Genomic DNA, 23,923 nt, shown 5'->3' on the forward strand with positions numbered 1-23,923 from the left:
ATTTGGGGGGAGAGAAAATGCTTGCAAGGAGCAGGAGACATTGGCATTCCCTCAGGTACTTATCTTTCATCACCAAGACCTAGAATGTTGTACAGAGCTGGTACAAACCTGATATATAAATATCTGTGTGTCTGTCTGCTGTTATTGCTGTTTCATGTGGCACCCAGAGATGTGATGGTTCCAGAAATAGCTGGAGAGACAAGTTAGAATGTGCGAGAACAGGGAGGGGGAGCGAGTCAACATTTTTCACTTCTTCGCCATCCGTCTTTACAGCCAAAGGTGTCCTACCTCTGTTCCATGTGGGGAGGGAGATGGAGGAAATCTGGCATGAAAGTTACAGTATAATCAGAGGTGATTGGGAGGCCTCACACATACAGAGAGCGCTGCCTCTTCTGAGCCCTGTTGCACCTGGTAACTGTCTGCCACAGGAATGTGTTATCCAGAAGTGACACAGACAGCTCTTACATTAACATGCAAAAAAAATGTCTTCTTTTTCTGAACTGAGACCGTAAAATACTTAACCAGAAATTGACATCAGTTTAAAATAAAAGGAAAAGATTATTTGACAAAAGGTTTGCTTCTGGCCCAAGCAGACCATACTGAGCTAGAGTTCTGCCCTGTGCGAATCACCCACTGGTGCCACCCCCCATCCTGCCCGCTGTGCCATCGCCAAAAAGAGGAGACTGGGAGCTGGGAGCAATTTTTGCGCTTCTTATTTGTGGCTGTACCGCTTGCACATCCCCAAGTACATTATCCTTTTATAAGGCTGAGCGGTATTCAGAGGTGTCGCACTGCCTAAAGAATTGGTTATCTTTTTAAATATTTACATCCTAGATGAAATCTGAATAGCTAACCCATCAGGGGGTGATTTATAACTGTAAGCGTGGGTAACATTATGCCCAGATTTTTCTTTGCCAGGTTTTCAAAGCAATAGTCTACAATCACTTGCACTTCTGTGCTGGAAACTACTTCAGGAAACCAAGATGCTGTATGTTTATGCCCATGTTTAAGGCAGATGTGTTTTGAGTATACATGTGGAGGGGCATAATCGTCCATTTCGCAAGTCGTTCAAAGTCAAAAAGAGCCTAAGTCCCATTTTCGAAAGAGACATCCAACGTCTTTTGACTTTCGAAAATCGTCCAATAATACGTCCTGAAGATCTGATCGTCCAAGCCGCTAAAACATCGATCTTTAAAGCACATTTTCGTCCAACTGTCCGTCCAAGTCCAAAACATCTAGAACAAGCCCTGTTGGTCGTGGGAGGGACCTGCAAAGTGATGGACAGAACACCCGGACAGGGCACCTAAATAGTGGGGTACCTTACAGGGCACTACTGTGAACCTCACAAACAGGGTGCCATGGCTTCTCCTCACTACAGCTCCCTTATAGGTGATGGTGAGCCCCCCAAACCACCTCCAGAATCCCCTAGACCCACTTATCTACCACCCCAATAGCCCTTATGGCTGCAGGAGCCACTTTTATGCCAGTAAAAAAGAGTTTTGGGGGTGTATAGGGCAGTGCACATGTTTAAGTATCAATGCAGTGATTACAGGGGCTTATGGGCATGGGTCCTCCTCTCTATGGGTCCCTAACCCACCCCCAAGATGACTTAAGCTGCCTCTGTGCTGGTCGACTAGGCTTTCCTATGCCAGGCGGCCAGGTGATGATGGTCTGGAGGCTGAATTTTAAAGTTGTGATTAAAAGTTTTAGGGGGGGGGGGGGTTGGTGACCACTGGGGTAGTGTATGGGGGTCTATTTTATGTGTTTTCAGTGCATATCTGGTGAGTTTAGATGGTTTTTTGTGACTTAGACCATGTTTCAAATGGTCTAAGTCACAACGTCCAAGTTCCGTTGATCGTGGGCTGCATCACTTTTGGTTATACATGCTGTACGACTAAGTCTAAGCCAGCCCAACTCCCGCCTCCCGAAATGCCCCGTTTAGCTTTGGACATTGAGCGGCACTATGAGGGCCTAAGTCGTTTAGAAATACGTCCAAAACCAGGTTTGATTATCGGCACTTGGACGTTTTTGAGAAATGTTCATCCAAGTGCCGACTTAGGCCGGTTTTTGGACGTTTTTCTCTTTCGATTATGAGCCCCATACTGTATATCCTCAAATTTTCAAAACTGTGTGCGTAACTGAACTCCCACTCCCTAACCAAGTGTGGGAATGCTTTGGATCGTTATGGGTAAAAATGGGCACATAAAAACTATGGGGGGTAGATTCCAAAATTTAGGATTCTTCGGCAGGAAGACCGGAGAAAGCAGTCAAAGTCAGAGTGATGGTGAATCGGGTTCTGGAGATCCAAGCCATGGAGTCAGTACCAAACACAGAATTGGGCTTGGTAGATACTTGATATACTTTATTGTTCCCAAGAAAACTCAAATGATTGGAGGTCCATCCTTGATCTGAAATCTGTCAATGCGGCATTTAAGGTGCCTAGATTTTGAATGGAAATTATATGCTTGGTTATAGCCTCGGTAGCACTGAAAATTTTCAGGTTCAATGTACTGGAGAGGCATTTCCAATTTTTGGTACTCCCTTTCAAGTTAGCAGTGGTGCCTCGCACTTTTACAAAGGTGATGGTGGTAGATGCAGCAAACTTGCACAAAGCAGGGATTCAGCTTCATCCATATTTGGACAGTTGGCTAATCAGAGCCCAATCCAAAGCCAAAGTCGCTAGGCAGTGGCACATGTTGTCCATCTCCTGCAAGACCTGGGATGGATTATCAATTTCTGGAAGAGTCATCTGGACCCAGTCCAATCCCTGGAGTACTTGGGGATTTTTTTCCACATGGCAGAAGGCTTTGTGTTCCTTCTGGAAGCGTGCAAACTAAAGCTAAGATGCCAGATTTTAGAGATGCTGGCAATGTCAGCTCCTATGGCTTAATAATTGCAAAAGATGCTACAGTCTATAAGCCACTGTTGTCTATGCTCCTATGGCTTGGCACTACCTGCAGTTCCTGAGGTCCATAGTAGCAACCATAGATGTGATGCCTTGGGCAAAACTTGCCTACATCCTTTTCAGAGTGCATTACTGTTCCGCTGGTCTCCAGAAACAGATCAACTCCAGATGTAGTTTCCCTAGATGGCGGAAGCGTATCAAAGTCTGCACTGGTGGCTCCGGGCGGACACACTGTCCAAGGGCTTACCTTTCCGTATTTCCTCCTGGAAGATACTGGCAATGGATGCTAGTCTGTACAGCTGGGAAGGTTATTGCGAGGGTCGCCCAGTTCAGGACCGCTGGTCCATCAATGGATTGGAACTGAGGGCCATTTGATTAGCACTGCGGGCCTTTGAAAAGTCCCTGGAAGGCAAAGTGGTCAGGGTTTTCTCAGACAATGCTACAGAATGGCATACTTCAGCAGACAAGGAGGCACCAAGAGTGCTCCATTAAAACTGGAGACCAAATTGTTGTTCCATTGGGTGGAAACTCATCTAGAAGCCATTTTGGCGGCACATTAGCGGGAGTGAACAATGTGCAATATGACTTTCTTAGTCGACAGATCCTGGATCCAGGAGAGTGGTCTTTATCCCAGAATGCTTTCAACAAAATTGTAAAGCACTGGGAAAGACTGACAATTGATCTGATAGTGTTAGCGGACAAGAAAGTCTCTCAGTCCTTCAGCTAGCAATTTGAGCCGGGAAGTGCAGGCATGGACGTCTTAGTCTAGCCTTGGCCAACAAGAGAACTGTTGTATGTTTCCCCTGTGGCCAATGGTAGGCCAGGTCATTCAAAGAAAAGTGACTCATCACAGGTTGATGATTCGGGTGGCACCAGATTGGCTGTCTCTTCCACAGTACATGGATATAGTGCGACTACAATAAGACAGATGCCTCAGACTGTCACCACTTCCAGCACTTCTGTCACAAGAATGAATTGCCCAGGAGGATCTGGAATGCTTTGGTCTTATGACATGGTTTTCGAGTGTGTAGCCTTAGCATAGAAAGGATATTCAGAGATAGTCATAATTACTCTGTTATGATCCTAGAAGCCAGTGACGGTCACAGCCTATGCTAAGTATGGGAAGACTTTTCATCACTGGTGTGCTGATCAGAAGATGGAGCCATATGCGGTTCCCATATCTGTAATTCTGGTGTTTCTTTAGGACAGACTTGAAAAAGGCCTGGCGGTTTGCAGATGGTAAGCCTCTTGTGCTTTAGAGCTAAGTGGAGAAAGGTTCCTTAGCTTCCCATCCTGACAAGATCAGATTCCCAAAGGGAGTGTTGCGGCTGCATCTTCTCATGAGATAACCATGCCTTATTTGAAATCTTAATATTATTCTGTGGGCCCTTGGTAATGGATCTTAAAGTCAATAAGTTTTTTCCTAGTGGCTATTTCCTCGGTGTGAAAGGTTTCGGAGCTTCAGGCTCTATTTTTCAGGGAGCCTTTTCTCAGATTTATGGAGGCAGGCATCTCTCCTACACACTGCCTTCCTTTCTACCAAAAGCGGTTTTGGCCTTCCATGAAGATCAGGAAGTTCAGCTTACGGCATTCCATGCTACAGGCATAAAGAAAAAGGACATAGTTTTGACGTTAATGAACGTGAAGAGAGTTCTTCTCTGTTATCACGAAGTGATGAATTAATTTTGTCTTACAGATCATCTTTTTGTGTTAACCAATCTTAGCAGATGGGGAAAGACTGACTTGAAGGCATCTATTTCCAGATGGAATCACATGGCTATTTCATCTGCATACATTGGCTGTGGTAAACAGCCACCAATATCTTAGAAAGCACATTCCACCAGAGGTGTGGCCTTTTCATGGGCAGAATTCCGGGCAATTGTAGACCAATCTTTAGGGGAACTATAGGAGTTGCATAAATGTTAGTGCTGGTTGCACTCAGGTAGGTAGCTTGTTTGAGTCCACCTTGTTTAGGCTACATGTCTAATTAATTGATTCAATGTTTTTTGCAGAGCAGAAAAGACTTGATTTGTTGGTGAGTTCTCCATACCTTCCTTGTTATTTCTCCTTCTTAGGGGTTATCCATTGCTTTGGTACGAACTGAGGAGCTGAGGTACTTCCCAGTGATACAAGGAGGCGGAGTTGAAAAATGTAGATGATGCTTTTTACAATCCTCGCTGGTGAAGGGAAGAAATACACTTGTTAAGACTCGTGTCTTTTTATACTGGAAAGAAGATTATCGAGGGTAAGAACTTTTTCCTTTGATCTGAGGATCTAAGGGTCCAAGTGGGGACAGTAGGAGGTTAAATGGCTGTAAAGAAAGAGGAATGTTTTCGGTAGTGTAGACCTTAAAGACAAACAATAGGATCTTATATGTAATGTCAAGAGAGATGGGGAGCCAGTGAGTAGATTTAAGTAGTGGGGTGACATGGCCAGTAATTAATTTTATGGCAGTGTTTTGTATGATCTCAAGTCGTTTATAATCTTTCACTCTGATGCCTTTATAGTTATCGTAATCTATGTAAGTAACTGATGACTGAGGAATGAACCAGAACATTTTAAAGTGGAAGGCTATAGAAGACTATGAATGGAACGCATGAGCCATAGTATTAAAGTGTCATTGAACAACAGTAGAAATCTGAGGCAGTTACAGAATACTAGTCATAAGTTCACAGTTTTGCACCTAACAGTAGGCATGAGCACTTAAGTCTTGTCAAAGGCTGGTATAAGTACTCACGCCTAATCGCTGGTAATTCTTAGTATTGTATAACCTGCATGATTAAATTTTAGGCATGTTGCTGACCCATCCGTGCCCCCTCCCATATCCATGGCCCCTAGAAGTTATGTGCAGTGGAATTGGCTCATGCAGCTTCTAGATATGAGCAAGGGCAGTTGCATGCAGAACTGCTAATTAGCGCCAATTTAAGCCAATAATTGGCTGTTAACTCCAAGTAACAATCAATTATTAAATTAAGTTGTGCACTCAACTGTCCTTATTCTATAGCTTGTGTGCACAAATTTGAACATGTAAATTTATAGAATCTGGGGGTGTATGCCTATATCTTCATCTGCATCCAGGGTACACCGTTTTGTAAAGGTCATGGGTTAGAATATGCCCTCTTTTTGCCGTGTGGGGATGGAAGGCTTTTCCCCATATATGCACTCCCCAGGCTGGCTGTTAGTGTCCCAGAGGACCCACAGTAAGCAACTACACAACAGGGGAAGGGGAACCTAGAAGTCAGCAACGAGTCCTATGGCTTTTGAATGTTTATGTCAGGGGTCCCTAAAGTCCCTCCTTGAAGGCCGAATCCAGTCGGGTTTTCAGGATTTCCCCAATGAATATGCATGAGATCTATGTGCATCCACTGCTTTCAATGCATATTCATTGGGGAAATCCTGAAAACCCGACTGGATTCGGCCCTCAAGGAGGGACGTTGGGGACCCCTGGTTTATGTGATTAAACAGTAAGAGCCATATTCTATATATAATGCCTAATAAATTAGTGTTGAAAAGGATACCAAAATTAGATTTAGTTTATAGAATCATGCTTAGCATCCATGCACGTGACTAACATTTAGGCCCACCCATTTAGGCCAATGAAAACCAGGCCTAAGTGATGCGTGGATTGGGCATATTCTATAACAGTGCACCTAACTTTTAGGAATGCCCACAACTCTCCCATGCTCCTCCCATGACCACGCCCCCTTTTGAGATCTGTGCACCACTTTATAGAATATACTTCAAAAGTTGTATGCTTAAATTCTAAATAGTGCCCATCAGTGCTAATTGCTACTTGTTAATTGCCAATTATTTGCATTAATTAGCTTGTTAAACAATTAAGTTGCACGGGCAAATCAGCAATGCACACAGATTTCCACATGCTACATTGATCGCACTAAACAGAATCAGACCCTAAAAGGGCAATTTTCTAAGCTGGTGCCTAATTTATACAATAATAGTGCTGATGTGTGTGATTGGCACCAATAATTACAAAAAATGAGGGAACACACTTCAACCTAACAATTATATAAAACAAATAGTGTATATTTTATTCTTTTCCTTTCCTGCTGAGTGTATGGCATATATTTATAACAATATAGAAAAACAGCCTCAAAGGCTCAACAAGCAGAAAGAGCAGAAAAACTGGCCAAATGAATTATGCTTTTCTGGAGCACAGAAAACTATCATTGGTTGGTGTTGCCAGAAATAAAGAGCGTTACTAAAAGCCCGCTTTCTTGTAGGAAAAAACAGAGTACTCCAAAAAAAACCAAAACAAAACCTGGCAATACTACAGTATTTAAGTAGTTTATCAATCACACCCCAGCCAGGAAAGCAAAATTGTATGCAAAAGGTTTTCTAAACTAAAAAAAAAAAAAATGCAGAGATATAAAAAAAAAAAAAGAGAAGACTTGTCTTTATAGAATAAACAAAACTAAGCAAAACAGTAGAACTTATCTTAAATATACATAGGGAGTCTTCTGTTCCCGCTTCAGAGAGCCTCTTCGTGCCAAGCACTGAACCAAAATGTGCCACACTGAAATCCTTCTTCCTGCTTCAGAGAGCCTCTTCGTGCTCAGCACTGGAACAAAATGTGCCACACCGAAATCCTTCCAAGCTACAACAGTTCACTCCAGCTGAACTTATTCCCCATTACAGTCTCCAATTATGCAATTTCCCATAGAGTTTTACAAAAAAAACCTGAATAAATAGACAATAAACAGGAAACTTATCTTTAATTTAGGTAGGAAGTCTTTTGTTCTTGCCAATAATTGCCAGTTAGATGCATAAGTGCTAGGTGCTGTTCTAAAAACGGTCCCCTTGACATTCAGCTGGTGGCACATAGTATTTTTTTTTTTTGTCCACCACCAGCACTAAAATTTGAAATTCAACATTAGGCCCTGTACAGACTTCTGACTTTCATAACATTGGCTAGAAAATGACCAGTTAAGTTAATATTCAGATGTAAACGGCCATAAGTTAGCGCATAAAGATAGGACCGCTATTTATGAGGTCTTATTTATCCACTAGACCTGACCGGTTACGTCTGAATGTAACTTGACTCCACTCCCAGAATGCCCCCAACATAGCTGGCTTTAAGTGCCACTGAAAATGACCAGATAACCCACGAACAAGCGATTAACCAGTCAGCGGCTGTTCCTAGTTGGTTAACTCGCTTTGAATATCGGCTAGAATGCGCCTAAATCACTTAATGCATGACTGTCTGGAGGGTGTACATGTGCGTGGTACATTGGTGTGTCATGGTTGTGTTGCCAAACAACACGCACAACTTACAGATTGCTATCAGCTGTACCCACTGAATGGCAAACATAGGGGCACCCACTTACACCAGCCACTGATCTGTTATCAGTAGGTACATCTAACTTTTGGTGCACCAATATAGCTGTGTACTACGGTGCACTTTTAAGCTGTTATAGAATTGGCGCTTAGTGAGCCCCTTTAGGGTGCCTAAAACGAGGCACAAATGTATAGAATGTATAGAATGTATAGAATTACGGCTTAAAACTTTCGTAATTTGTAGATGCTTAAGACCAAATTCTATATATGGCACTGAAAAATTGCCACGGAAAAAAATGAGCGCTGCTATTCTATAAATGGCGTGCTTGAGTCGGGCACTGTTTATAGAATAGTGCCAAGCCTGGGATCCGTGCCTAACTTTTATGCATGAGGATTCATAGGCAGTGGAATGCTTTCTCATTTGGGGATGGGGGGGCCCAAAGGATCCACCCTAACCCCAGCAGGATCCTGTGGCATGACCTCTCTCTTCAGCTCCCGACTCCTCCGTCTACCTTCTCTGGTTGCTGTAATTTTAAATCTTTCAGCACCCGCCACGCAGCATCACTGAGCAGGCCTGCCCCAGAAGTGACGCTGCACGGTGGCTGCCAGAAGATTTAAAATTACAGCGTTCGGGAGGAGGTGGGTGGGGAAGTAGAGCCATAATTGACTCTGACTGCCAATTTGGGGGGAGGCCATTGCCCCCTTGGCCTCCCCCCATTCTGACGCCTATGGGATTTATACCAACTGAAATCTGGTATAAACCCTCATGCAATTGGGTGTGGATCTGCCATATTCTATAACACTGCAAATTCTTGGAACACCCATGACCCGGACATATCCCTCCCACGACCAAGCCCCCTTTTTTGATCCACATATAAGAATTAATGCGCACATCTTTGTAGAATTGCACCTACCAAAATGCATGCATAAATTCTGATTTCTGTCAATTAGCATCCAGTTATCGGTGCTAATTGGTTTATTATTCAAATTGTACTTGCAAATTCAGTGCACACTCAAATTTGCACGCACAGTTTTGTGCACTATAGATAGAATCTTGGGTTTAATGTTTCATACCCCTACTGTGGAAGGAACTATGGTAATCCCCTGGGTTTGTACCTTTCAAAATTCTTTAGTCTTGCAAACGATCTCTCTGCTGCACCCACTAGCTTGCTGGGTTTCTTTCAGCTGATTCTTTTTAGGGCAGGATAACTTGGTTCTCTCATTTCTTCACACTCTGTATTCTCAGTCACATGCATCGTTTCTTGTAGTCAGTAAATATGGTGAAAATTCATCCTAAGCGATGAGGGCAAAACAGCAGATACACACAGAGACCCTCCCCCAGTAGCACCCCCCCACCTCCACCCCCATTTGCTGTGAACAGACGGTGCATGTCATTGTTGCAGAGAATCAAAGCACATATGAGGTCATGCAGCATAAGTACATTTCTTCACAAAGACACGAGACAGTATTCAGAAGCACGGCTTACACTCGAGGGAATTGCATAGATGATTAACCCATTTCTTTAACTATGATTTCTCCGAGACAGTTTAGGGTAAGATAAAGCGCCCCCCAAAAAACAAAATCAGTTATTAACTGGCCCCAAAGGCAGGGCAAACCTGCTTTTTGTCATGTGATTTACAGAGTAACCTTACAGATTGTATAGAGACTCCATGAGGACAGATCATCTCATTAATAGAAGATGGTGGATGGGAATGTGAGGGGCATAAGTCCTTTATCATAATTAATTATGGAGTATTACTCCACTAATGAATACATTTTCAGCTTGATGTTACTGTATAAAATTCTTCGTGTGACTGATTAGGTGATACATTTTTTTCTTATGTAACTTTCCATACGGAATCATCCTTAATTAAATAAATGCACCTTCTGCTGATTGTGTGAGTGAAAAGTGGTAGGGCTGTGATTCTAAAGGAGTGAGTGCTCCTAAAGCCCCCTACCCCCTGCATTTTTTAACTCGAGAGGTTCCCCTGGCCTGTCAGTCACTGGATCCGATTACCTTCCAATCCCAAAGCGGTCTGTAGCATCTCCCAGAGATGTTCTTGCCATCATGGCTAGTAGACCGGCCAATGAAAAAACTCCAACATATAGATGATGATAAAAAGAAAAAGCCCTCACTCCCTCTCAGACCTTAAGCATTTATCACTGTTTTTTTTTTTTTTTAATATGCAATGCAATTTCAGCTGTGGCGGCAGAGCTCTGATGAATTTTGCTGACATTTGCAGATGACCTTTCGGAGTGTCCATCAGGGGCATCAGCCCTGGAATTTAAAGCAGGATCGGGCACCTTTTCGCCCCTCCCTGTCAACTGACAACAGAGGGAGGAAGACAGGAACCAGCAGGAGAGGAGAGAATGGAGTGGGACAGTCCATATTCAGCGAGCACAGTAAACCATTTTTAGTCACAGTGGACTGTGGGAAAGAAAGGCTTAAAGCTTTGATGTTGACCATTGTGTGTGTACGATGGCCAGTATTAGAACAAGACAGGCAGGGAGGTTGTCATGACAGAGGGAGATGAGAGACAGAGCAAAAGCACATGTGTGAACTATGGACAAGAAATCCACCATCTCCATCCCACACCAGGAGATAGGGAAAGGGGGGGAGGGGCAGAGAGAGTCTGCATCCACCCCACCGTCCCAATAAACCACCCTAAGGACAAGCCAACGAGAACACCATGCATTGGCACATGCCACGAGTATAGGCCTCATATGGACTCTTTGGATAAATTGCTGTAACTCCATAAATCTGAGTAAATAAAAGATTTGGGCCTAATATTCAGCTGGCAGAAGTTGGCATTTTGCTCCTCCTGCCTACTGGACCAGTTGCTTTGCTTTAATTTCAGTTGTTCTTTGCTATCCTTCTCCTCTTCCCAGAAGCTGGTTCCCTAGGTGGAAGTCCAGTGTGTGTCATGGTGAACCTGGCCCTGTCACTGGTATTTCTCTTCTCCCTCCCGTGCAGTTCAGATCATCACAGAAAAGCTAGGCAGGAGGAGCAGGACCTATTCTCTGGCTGTTCCTGGGGGGCACCTCTGACTTGGCCCCAGCCGCAGAGCGGAAGGCAGTGGCAACCAGCCTTTAAAAAAAAAAAAAAAATTCAGTTGATAAAGCTGTATAAAATAAGTGATGATGGGATGCAGCAGCAACAACTGAGTTGGTGTGTCTGTTGTTTTATGAAGGGAGGATGTTCAGGAGGTAAGAAGATGGATAGGAAGACATCTTTTTCATCGATCTGGAGGGGACTCTTCTTATTTATGTGCATTAATTTCCTGTCTTATGACAAACTATTATGGGGAGGGGGAGTTTAAAGATGGCAGTGCTGGGTTGGTAGGTCTTCTGTGGTTGTGCTACAGAAAGGTAGAATATCAAATGCATTACTTTTACCCCCTCGTTTTTTATTCAGTAGTTAGGGTCTTCTGCGCTTCTCTGAACCAATACAGGAGGGAGGTAAGGGCAGCAGCTTCTGAAAAGGGGGACGATGGCAAAAAGCAAGTGAAATCAAAATAAAGTAATATGTTCTGACAGAAAATTCATAGGAAATGATCATGACCGTAGGCTTGTCTAGGGTGCCCAGTTCCCTTGCTCTGGTCTTGGCTGGTGATAGGAGGGGCAGCAGGGTTAGATTTCTGGAGTATGGGACGGAACTGAGGGGAAGACATGCACAGGAATGCAGAAAAAGCAGCTGTGAAGTTAGATGAGACGTGGCACCAGGACTGGGATTAAGTCAGGTACGAACAAGGTAATAGAAACTCCAGGGCTGACCGGAGGAGAGTAAGGACTCAGAATAGAGGGGAGGACAGGATGAGGGAGAGTGAGAACTAAGAGATTGGTGAGGGGGAGAAGACGAACTGGGGGATTGTGTGGAGACTTGGAGATGGAATTCATGGAATAGCCCTGGGAGAGTGAATAATCAGGGCAGGAAAGAGAGTGGGAATTAGGGTTTGGTTTTGGGAAGAGGGGGAGGAGGAACTGCATATCCCGACAAAAATTTGAGTGCTCTGTCAAGGGGATTGCTTACATCACCTAATGGAAGCCCTAGTAAACCAGGGGAGTAAGGAGTATAAGAGGCTCTCATTACAACACAGGATGCCTTGCTGAGCTGGGGGGCACAGCTCTGCAAAGATGACGAGGTTCCCCCTTTCCTTCCTGCATTAACAATGTTAATGATTTTTCTTTTACAAAATTGAACATCTTAATAGGTGGAACAATTTTTCAGAGTGTGAAAAAAAGTGCTTCAAACAATAGCTGCTCGATCAATATAGTAAATTCTGTGATGACAGTTTAAGTGGTTCTACTCTGCGCTGTTTAAACACTTAAATTGTCATTTCAGAATTAAGCAGGCAGAACAGGTTTGATGAAAAGGCTTTAATTGGCACCCTCACAATATCTTTCTGGGTGTGCCCCTCCACCCGCATACCGGTCAGTGCCAGGAGCCTCAGGATATCAGAACTAGGCTGCTGCCTATATTCATGGGCATATCTTGGCTAGTCCCACCCTGAGTACCTTGGCTAATCAGGGAGCCCCAATACTTCCTGCCGTATGGATCCTGATCAATCGATGAGCAGTATGCCTCAACTTGGTTCCCAGTCAGCCAGTGATTGGCAGGCATAGCTGCACTTCTTAACCTGTAGAGCGCTGACGCACAAAAATCAAGAACAGAGAACAAAGCTTTTGAGCTTAACCTGGCTTTTTAAAAAATATATATATCTTTATTAATTTCGTTGTAATTATAAAAGAAAACAAATGAGCAACAATATAACAATAACTTGGCATACAGGATGATATTAAACTTGTTGCATTATATCAGATCTACGTAGCTTCTTTTAACCAAACTTTAGAGATGTGCACAAATCAAACATTTTTGGTTCATTTGTTAATTTTTCAGTGTTTTACACATTCATTTTAATGGAAAAAAATTTTAATGTACGCTAGTTTTTTTTTTTTTAGCAGACACTAACAGAAGAAGCCAGGTTACCCAGTTCTAGGCTGAAGACTTTCTGGCCAGTCCTGGTTTTGAACCTACATCAAAGGAGTGTGAGATTTGTAGTGCCTGATTCTGCCCATTCAAATCCCAGACTGTCCCAAAATCTCCATCCTAGGGACTGGGTAGCTTGACATCTCTGTATAAATCTCCTGATTTTATAATAGATTAGGGGTGTCAAAGTCCCTCCTCGAGGGCGACAATCCAGTCGGGTTTTCAGGATTTCCCCAATGAATATGCATGAGATCTATTTGCATGAACTGCTTTCATTGTATGCTAATAGGTCTCATACATATTCATTGGGGAAATCCTGAAAACCCGACTGGATTGCAGCCCTCGAGGAGGGACTTTGACACTCCTGTAATAGATCATCTAAATTTAAGCACCATTAGCATGCTTAAGTTTATAAAATACTGCCATATATGTGCATAAGTGTATAACTTACATGTGTAAAATAGTAGAAGTGTGTCTGTTACTCCATAATTACGCACTAAAATAGCTTACTGGGGAATTCTGTATAGGTATCCAACGTTAAGCACTCAGTTTTGTGCCTGGATTGAAGATCTATGTGCAAAGTGGTTGGCTTAATTGGTGATTACAATCAATAACTGGTGTTAACAAGCACTTAATCGGAAGTCTTTAGGAGTTATGCATGGATCTGCCCTACATCCTTTTCTATAGCATGCGTGCCTTTTTTTCCCTCATAGCGTGCAATGGGGCGTGGCCATGGGAGGGTCATGGGCAGGTCCCGGGTGTTCCCAGGATTTAGGCAAAGAGTTATAGAATACTGTAATTTCCACACCCAGCTGCCATTGGTTGGGTGTGAGCATTTACACCAGCCGTTGGCAGATTTAAATGCTCACGCCCAGAATTAGGCATGAAAATGCTTGCTACGCTAATATTCTATAGGGGCTGTTATGTTTGGAACGACTTTTATAGAATCCTGGCTTAGCACAGATCATCCCAGTGCCTAACTGTAGTCAACTTATACAGAATTTTCTCCTTATTCGCAAATTCTATAAATGGTGCTTTGAGCTGTGCGTGAAGATATGGGCACGTGCCCAATATTCAGATGCAACTTATTGAATAATAAGCCAATTAGCACTGAAATTGACTCCTTAACAAGCAATTGTTGTTGTTAATTGCTTTTGGTTTAAATTTATGCACATAAATTTAGGCTCAGGATCCGCACCTAAAATTTACACATGGTACCAAAAAGGGGACATGGAAATGTGAGGGTTATGGGTGGATCAGGGGCATGCCTCAAAGTTACGTGCATAATTATAGAATACGTGGCCTCCGGGCCTAACTTTAGAGGTGAGGTTTTACACCACATTTTTCTTGATGCAAATGGTCACACCTAAAGTTAGGCGCAGTTTTGGATGTAAGCATTGTTCTGTAAGCTGCGCCTAACTCTAGCCGCCATTTATAGAATAGCACTTAGGCAATTTTTTAGGTGCAATTTTTGGCCACCCTGAGTAGACTCACTGTAACTATTGGAAGCTAGGCAGGGTTGGTCCTGGCTAGTACCTGGATGGGAGACCTGGGAATACCGGGTGGTGCATGTTGCCATGAGTCAGTGGGTGACTCCGGTGGCATGATCCATCCATCCATATAGAATTTAGTCCTTAATGTGTACTTGAAAAGGTGTGTGTGTGTGTGGGGGGGTGTTCACAGGGCGTGGACATCTGCATATCATAGGCAGTGGACTTGTGTGCCTAGGGGCCCTCGACGAATTAATCCTGTCCTGTCCATCTCATTGCTATTTTGGCATGAAGGATCTTGAGACATACCTGTAAAGGAAGGGAAGGAGATGTGAAAAAAGTCAGACAACTATGAAGAAGAAGGAATGTATAAAGACAACAAGATAGAATATATAAGCTCTGTTTAGCTTTGCTATAATTTAACTATATATATCATATGTCCTGTAAGATACTATCACCAGCTACTATGGATTACATACTGTGCATAGACACAGATACTGCAGAGCCTGCCCCTTGGAGATGTCTCTATTTCCAAAAGCAAAGATTATAGATGCAGTATATAGATCCTGTCCTCTATTATGAATTGCTTCGGCAATACTTGTGTTCTGCCATTCCAACAAGGCCAGTTATACTGAGCAGCAAAACTAGAAATAGAGAAACTTGTAGGCAAAGACCCTAAAACCATTCAGTCTGCACATTTCCATTTCCTTAGCATAGACACAGATGGGGCAACTCTATAACTGGGTGTCTAGATGCCACATGGTCAGCACTTGCAGTATAATGGCATCTGGGCACCAAGATTCTATTATAGGCTACTAGCGTAAATTGGCATCAAGGTGCCTACATCTAGTAGGCACACCCACTTACACCATGTGAATGGCAGACATAAGTGGGCACCTGTAAATGATTACAGTATTCTATGCCCCACCCATGTTCCTCCCCTGGGCACACCTCTTGTGTTTATATGCTCAGTGAATTGCATGTGTACATGTAAATGTACAGTTAGCTTATACAGTAAAATCAAAAGCATTTATAGCACAAGAGTTACCCCCAACATAAATACAGCTCATAAATCTTTCATGAAAAATGTGGAGAAAAAGAGACCTCAGAGACATCACTCCTGCATACACCAAATATAGGGCCTCTGTTACAAAGACACGCGGCAAATGCTCTGATGCCCATTCAATCCCTACGGGCGTTAGAGCATTTACCGTGTCACCCCCAAGCTAACAGGCTTCATAAAAGAAGGGGATAGTGTCATATATTGGAGCTACTTCAGCCATTGTTAAAAAAAACCCCAAAAACAAGCAACAAAACAAAACACCACATCATTGATACATGAAATAAGCTTTAAAATGCCATGCTGAAGATAACTCCATATAGTCATTATCCCAGAAAGTCCCCAAAATACAACAAAAGTATTATCCAAATGTGCAGCTAAGTGGTGTTTGGATTTTATGTTTAAATATGTTTATTGAATTTTATAATAAACCAGAAATAGAATTATACACACATTTCAAACTTGTATCATCCCTCCTCCCTCCCCCTCCCTCCCTGTCCCCAACACCCCACCTCCCCAACATCCTTAAGTATCAAGATTCCATCCTCCATCAATCAAGTTATTACGGGTTCAACAGGTTACTTCGAGCTTTATGAGTCAACGTTAACCAAAAGGGTTCCCAAACGGAACAAAATGTACGGCCTTTAGGAGTGTCCATAGAAGTCAAGGACAGACGTTCCATCGATGCTTGACGAAGCATCAAGAGTCTCCAGAGTGACACCGTTGGCGGATCCGATACAATCCAACAATGGTGGTGTTCGGATTTTAATATTTAGGTCCGATATATGACACTATCCCCCTCCTTTACTAACGTGTAGCGCGGGTTTTAGCGCCGACAGTGGCGGTAACTGCTCTGACACTCATAGAATTCCTGTTGGTGTATGTAGGAGTGACGTTTTTGAGGTCTTTATTTCTCCACATTTTTCATGAAAGATTTATGAGTTGTATTTATTTTGGGGTAACTCTTGTGCTATACTGTAAATGTTTTTGATTTTGCTGTAAATGTACAGATACCCATGTAAATCTGGTATTGTATACAGGGGGCCCCCATTTCTACGGATTCTGTATCCATGGTTTCACTTATCCATGGTTTACCAGGGCCCTCTTGTACCCCCCCCCCCACCAATGTACCTCCTCAAATCTTTACTGGCAGCGAACAGCATCTCCTGTCAGCTGCTTGTGCCAGCCTGAGCTCCCTCCTTCTGAGGTCCCATGCTTTCTCCAGCTCCTCTGATGAGAGACTCTTCCACAGTTCCATCCCTCTTTCCAGCAATAAATATTGCCTCAGATTAGTCCTAAGTATTTTCCTCATTACTCTTTTCCTGGGAAAGATCTTCTTCACAACTTTCCCTTCATTTGGAGCAGGCCTGCCCCTTTGGAATCATAAAATGCATTGACCCTTCTTTTTACAAAACCGTGATAGCGGTTTTTAGTGCAGGCCGCCACGCTGAATGTTCTATGCTGCTCCCAACGCTCATAGGAAGTCTATGAGTGTCGGGAGCAGCGCAGAGAATTTAGCATGCCAGCCTGCGCTTAAAACCGCTATTGCGGTTATGTAAAGGGGTGGGTGGGTAAGTTAGTCCAATAAGAAAGCTATCACCTTATTTCCTTTTTGTTTTTGTTTTATTTCTATATATGTGCTTGAAAAGTGGACTAACAGACCCACCACACCATTTAACTCAAAGCACCTAAGTTATTTTCCCATGCAAGTGGACTTATAATACAAGTTTGTACCTGAATCAATAAAATAGAGAAAATGAGGGCAGATAAAGACCATACGGCCTATCCAGTCTGCCCTTCCATACCAACTACACCTCTGCTTACACTCTATGCTGTTTTTAAGATGTTTTATTGCGTATTGTGTCAACATTACAAGTAGTGTGTTATGCTGTAATATGTACTATCATTTGAATATTTTTTTCCCTACTGTAATTGTCTGTTGCCTGTGTCCAGATTGTTCTCGCTGTACACGGCCTAGGGGAAATTTCTTCAAAAGGGGCACTAAATAAATCCTAATAAATATATAAACTGATATGCTTTACCATCTTTTCCTCTCCCTTAGACATTCTCTATGCATGTCCCATGCTTTCTTGAGTTCCGCTACAATCCACATCTCCAGCACCTCCACCCATCAGTAAAGAAATATTTCCTTAGATTATTCCTGAATCTTCCGCTTTCGCTTTCATCATGCGCTCCCTCATTATTAACTGAAAGAGGCTTGTCTCCTTTGTGTTTATGCCACAGAGCTATTTCTATGTCTCTATCAAATTACCCTTCTAAAGTATACATATTAAGATTTTTACATCTGGCCTGCTATATGACAAAGGCCTCCAACTATTTTAGCAGTTACTCTCTGGATCAACTTCATCCTGTTGATATCTTTTTAAAGGTGTTGCCTCCAGGGGAGATGAGGGAAAAAAGACTTAAACCAGGTTACAGGGAGCATCAGTGGGATTTTGAACCCTAGTTTCCCAGCTTCATAACCTGCTGCTCTAACCACCAGGCTACTCCTCCATTTCTTAAATATGCTTGGAAAGTTCTATCATTTCCCTCTTTTCTTCCAGAGTGTAGAAAGTTAAGAACATAAAAATAGCCTTACTGGGTCAGACCAATGGTCTATCAAGCCCAGTAGCCCATTCTCACGGAGGCCAATCCAGGTCACTAGTACCTGGCCAAAACCCAAGGAGTAGAAATATTAGGGGGGATGCTATCAACAAGGGCTACCGTTAAGATATGTTCAGTGGTGTAGTAAGGGTGGGGGGCGGTCTGCCCCGGGCGCCCTCTTGCTCAGGGTGCCGGCACCCCTCCTCCTCTCTGCCCCTTCTCACTCCTCCCCTTGCCGTGCATACCCCCCTTCCCGTTCCTTCCCACATATCTTTTTAACTGTGGCGCAAGCAGCCACCAACTTGCCACCGGCTTCGACGCCCTCTCTGACGTCACTTCCGGAACCCGTGCCTAGGATGTGACGTCGGAAAGACCGCCGAAGCCAATGTGGGCGGTAAGTTAGTGGCTGCTCATGCCGAAGTTAAAAAGGTGCTGGGAAGGGGTGAGCGTGAATGCGGCAGGGAGGCGGGGAGGGGCACTGCTAACCCTCGCTATGCCATTGGACATTTTATTTTACTGTTAACTCCAGTTATTAATAACTAGGTCTCATTGCATACAAAGGGGCCTGTGCTAAAACAGCATAAGCGGTAAAAGAACACATCTTAATGGTAGCCCATGTTGATAATTACCGTGTTTCCATGAAAATAAGCCCTAGCATGATTTTCAGGGTAGGTGTTAATATAAGCCCTACCCCCAAAAATAAGCCCTAGTCACTGGCGGCAGCAGCGCTCCCCCTTTGACCCTTCCATCTCTCCCACCCATCCGAACCTCGATCACGAGACGTCATCAGCAACGCGGCAGAGGAACGCCCAGGCGTTCGAAATCCACAATGGGGCCTGTGTGGTTTGTTATAAGGCACTGTATTTCTGTCTCGCGGTTGGGGTTTGGATGGGTGGTAGAGATGAAAGGGTCAGCAGGGAGAGGAAGGGTGAGCTGTGGTGGCGGGGGGAGAGGATGGGAGGGATTTTAAAAATGCTCCACGGGAGGATGGGAGGAAGGGAGGGATAGAAGCTGCAAGGGTTCTGCTGCACAAGGGGAGGGAGGGATATAGGCTGCAAGGGTTCTGCTGCACAGAGGGATGGGGGAGGGGAGAGATAGAAAGATACTGCACAAGGGGATGGGTGAGAGGGGAGGAAAGATGCTGCACATGTGGGGGAGAGAAAGGAAATGGGAAGAATTGGGGTGGAGGAGAGGAAGGGAGAGATGATAATTGTACATGAAAAAAAAAAATAAGACCTACCCCGAAAATAAGACCTAGTGCCTTTTGTGGGCCCAAAATTAATATAAAACAGTGTCTTATTTTCGGGGAAACATATTCCATCCTCTCTATTTCCTTATGCAGTAGAGATCTTCATGGATCCACCAGGGGTTTACCAGAGGTTTATATAAAAGCATTATCACCTCTTTTTCATCAGGTTATTCCTCCTTTTAGGGACCCTAATATCATTCTGGTTTTGCTGCTGCCTTGTCACTCCTCTATTTGATCAATGTTAGATTGTGTGTGATAGTCCCCAGACCTGCCTCTGTTGTTTAATGCACATCAACATTTCTTCCCTTATTTTCAATATGGTATTATGTACTTCTTCACTGGGCACATTTCTAGCATTAAAACTGAGTCATCAAATTCTCTAGACCATTTCTCTAGCCTCCTTAAATCATTTCTCATGAGGAGGAGGAAGATATAAAGACGAAAACAGAAAAAGAATAGAGGCAGAAAAGGGAGAGAGAGAAAAGATGAAGGAAAAAAAAGAATCAGGACCTAGCAAAGAAGAAGAACAGATGAGAGGACAAAAAAGCAGAGAGAAAAGACAAAAGAGAATAGAGACAAGAAAATAGTAGAGGAAAGGAGAGAAGAGAAAAGACAAAAGAAAATGGAGACAAGAGAAGAAAATAGTAATGCAAAAAAAAAAACCCCACACCAGAGACAAGAAAGATCAGATAAACAATAGAAAGAGAAGAGAGACATGAAAGCTTAATTTTGTGTAAGAGAAGTGACAGTGGAGACCAGCCATCCAAGGAGAGAGAATGAACCAGAGCAGCTGACGACGTGTTGCGTACATTTCTGCAAGTTGAGGTCTGCCCTCCTGCATCTGTAAAATGTATGAAAGGAAAGACGCCAGTGAAACAAGATTAAGGTCATTATTATGTGTGCAGGTTATTGCTACTGTTGTTTTGATAGCTCTGACGGCGTGTTTACTCTCTGTTTTAGCCCTGGCACAGGAGGTACAAGCAGAGAATGTCACTGTTGTGGAAGGAGGCACAGCGGAAATCACCTGCATGTTTCGCCAGAATGAAGGCTCCACCATAGTGATTCAGAATCCCCACAGGCAAACGCTCTTTTTCAACAGAGACCGTGGTAAGAAGGAGATGGAAGGGCAGTGGGGTAAAGAATCACAAACATTCAAACTACTACTGCTGCTATTTATTATTTCTATAGCGCTGATAGGTGTAGGCAACGCTGTACATTTTAACATGCAATAGACAGTCCCTTCTCAGAAGAGCTTACAATCTAATTTAGACAGGACATTTTAGGGTAGGGGGAGATAATGGTAGAGGAAATGATACAGTGGGTATAGGTATCTGACAGCAGTGAGTGGGAGTTAAGAATTGAAAGCAGTTTCAAAAAAGTGGGCTTTTAGCTTGTATTTGAATACTACTAGGGATGGAGCGTGACGTATTGATTCAGGCAGCCTGTTCCAGGGGCTCATAATCAAAAAATAAAGATGTCCAAAAACCGTCATTAGCCCTAATCACCAGGACATCCAAGCGCTGATTTTTGAAGCCGGCTTTCTGGACCTCTAGCAAGGCATTTTTGCCCGCTGTGCATCCAGAGTTCCAGGGGGCTGGTTTGGAGGCTTGTAATGGGCGGGCTTTGGATGAGTTAGACTTGGATGGGAACCTCTGTGGGCTATTTAAATCATTTTGAATATTGGGCAAAATGTGTTGTTGGTTGTGTTACTGTACATTTATTTGCATACCAAAAAAGAACCAATATACTGTATATTAAAAGAAATAAGAAATGATTTCTGATGCCTTATGCCCTGGGATAATCCAGTTTGGCAGTTGTGCTGCATGGATACTTTTTGAGAACACCAGGTCATCCAGCCGATGCCATGTTTTCAATTCCCATCTCTTGGCATTCTTGAATGCCAGTACCAAATGCCAGGCTACAGATCCTGGAGCTGAAAAACCTAGGTTAGATGTGTAAAACATTTCTGGCCTTTTTCACTCCCTCTTCTCCTTTGTGTCCTGTTAATAAGACCTCAGGATTCACTGTCGGTGAGAAGCCTTACAGACTCGAGGTGCTGCAGAAGCGTCAGAGAAATGATATATAATCATGGCACAGAATGCATTTCCTAGTATCCCATAACCAGGCAAGCACTGATCATAGCCATTTCCCCAGCAATACCAGAACCTTCATAAGACAATTCTAATGAGAAGAAGCACGAAGTAATTTGTGCTCTTCAGTTTGTTATCTTGTTTTTCTTCAGCCCTAGAAAGTAATATCAGATTTCTGGTAAACAATTTTACACCAATCTCTTTTGGAATTACAGCACTCATGGCAGCAATAGCATCTGTATACAGAATAAAATAACACAAATCTGTCTTGCCTGGTGGCGTAGCAAGGGTAGGAGGTGCCTGGGGTGGAGACACCCTCCGTGACCTCCTCTCTGCCCCCCCCCCCGCTCCTTCCACTCCCCTCCCTTTCCCTCCCCCAGTACCCCTTTAAATCGTCACCAGCACGAGCAGCTTCTCCAGCCTGCTGCTTGTGCTGGCGTTGGCTTTCTCTCACTTCTTGGCTCTGTGACCCAGAAGTGATTTCAGAGGCCACCTTGAGCAGCCAGCCAGAGAATTTTCTCGCACTGATGAAGATTTAAATAGGTACGGGGAAGGGAGGGCACAAATGTGGTATGTGGGGGAGCAGAGATGTGCCAACAACCCCACAATGATGGCGCACGGGGCTATCCGCCCCTCCCCCCCCTCCCCCCCCCCACTTACTACACCACTGGTCTTTACCTCTGTGCAGAGGGAGGAAGCACACATAGAAGGTTATAAACTCTTAGTTTTTGATGCAGAAGGTGGCCTGGGAGAGCAAAATGCCTTTGAAGGTCCTTGGCCTCATCTAAACTAAACCTTAAGCATCATCTCTATAAGAATAGAGTTTGGCACGGTTTACAAGAGTTTTGAAGAAAGGAAAATATAATAAGAATGCTGCTGCTATGCTTTTCTGCTGTGACTTCTGCTCTGGTCTCTCTTGGGTCAGGCCCAGGCCAGAAGAACAGAACTTGCAGGCTCAGCCTTGCTTGACACAGACTGACCCTACAGACTTGTCAAGCCTTCCGCTTTGGAAGGCCATCTCCTTCTCCCCCCACCCATATCAAGGGACAAGGCTGGAGCTAAGGTTGCCAGCTCTCTCCCGCAACTGTATGCTGGTGCCCTCTCTTCCCTGTACTGCCACCACAGCACTGATGCTAGGCCTCCTTTCTCCACAAGCCCATACTGCAGTGCTGCTACTTCCTGTCCCCTATTGGAAGAGGTGGGATGCACATTGCTGGGACGGCGGCCTGGTACCATGGTGAGCCAGATAAGCATGGTGTCCCTCAAACATAAGCAACCTCCTGCCACACTTACGTGGCTTGTCCACTGGCTCTGATAGGAGACTCCCGAGGAAGGTGGAAGATTCAGGAAGAGCAGCCATAGGAGCCCGATTTTTGAGAGGGAGATTTTAGGACATGTCCCCATCCCTCCCTCACTGCATCTAAATTCACCCCACCCCCACTCCATCTCCTAGTTCCACTTCCTAGCATACCTCAATTCTGAGGCTGCAGCACCAACAAACCACCTCTCCTACTGGCAGCAGGAGATGCCTTAATAAGATATACCGGTAATCTTTTGCTGCCATGGGACCAGTCTTGCAAAACGAGCTACAAAATCGTACAGCTTTTATCACAAGACAAGACTGGCCCTACAGCAGCTGGAGATGATGGAGGGAAAGGCTGCTGAGTGGACGTTCTTCATTTCCCCGTGGGAGTTCAGGAAATGACCTGTAAAAAACAGAAGTCTCCAGCTAAATATGTGAGATTTGGCAGGTCTGCTCAAGAACCAGCTGGTTGCTTTTTCTCTGCCTGCATGTGAACACAGGTAGCTTCAGAGTTCACCCGTGCATTTTTTTTCTAGCAAAAAAAGGTGCCAGTACTCAAATACCAGGTCATTCTTCAGGATTGTGATGATCACTGAGGGACCAATAACCAGGTCCCTTGCAACCAGCTACAGTATCCATGAAAAGACAGTATTGAGTCTACAGAACCTGAACTCTTAATACTTGGGGACCACTGGGTCACTTTTATCAAGCAATGGAAAAGGTGACAGTACTGAGTACACACCAAAAAGTCCAACAGGACAGAGAACTCACAGGTATAAAACAATACAAAATGAAGTGGGAATGGATAATGAACACTCCACAGAAGATCACTGATGTAAGACCAACTTGTTTATTTCAGAAAAGGACACAAGCAGAAGCTGTGGACCCACTTGGTATCTCTGACCCCGTTACTTGTGATCTGCTCATGCATTGCACTGCT

At 43.9% G+C, this 23,923-nt stretch overlaps 1 protein-coding gene across 4 annotated transcripts in view; it reads left to right on the top strand.

Annotated features, from left to right (window-relative positions):
- CADM4 (cell adhesion molecule 4) overlaps nucleotides 1-23,923 on the top strand; it is a 449,467-nt gene that overhangs the window by 310,301 nt on the left and 115,243 nt on the right. For 2 of the 4 annotated variants that reach the window (XM_033962734.1, XM_033962736.1), the window contains exon 2: nucleotides 20,551-20,697. In XM_033962734.1, the coding sequence (XP_033818625.1) occupies nucleotides 20,551-20,697 (147 nt within the window). Of the gene's footprint in view, nucleotides 1-11,871; nucleotides 11,941-20,367; nucleotides 20,441-20,550; nucleotides 20,698-23,923 lie in introns of those variants that run through there. The other 2 variants (XM_033962737.1, XM_033962738.1) reach the window with 2 other exon arrangements.

Source organism: Geotrypetes seraphini, chromosome 11 (assembly GCF_902459505.1).
Source record: "Geotrypetes seraphini chromosome 11, aGeoSer1.1, whole genome shotgun sequence".
Classification (NCBI taxonomy): Eukaryota; Metazoa; Chordata; class Amphibia; order Gymnophiona; family Dermophiidae; genus Geotrypetes; species Geotrypetes seraphini.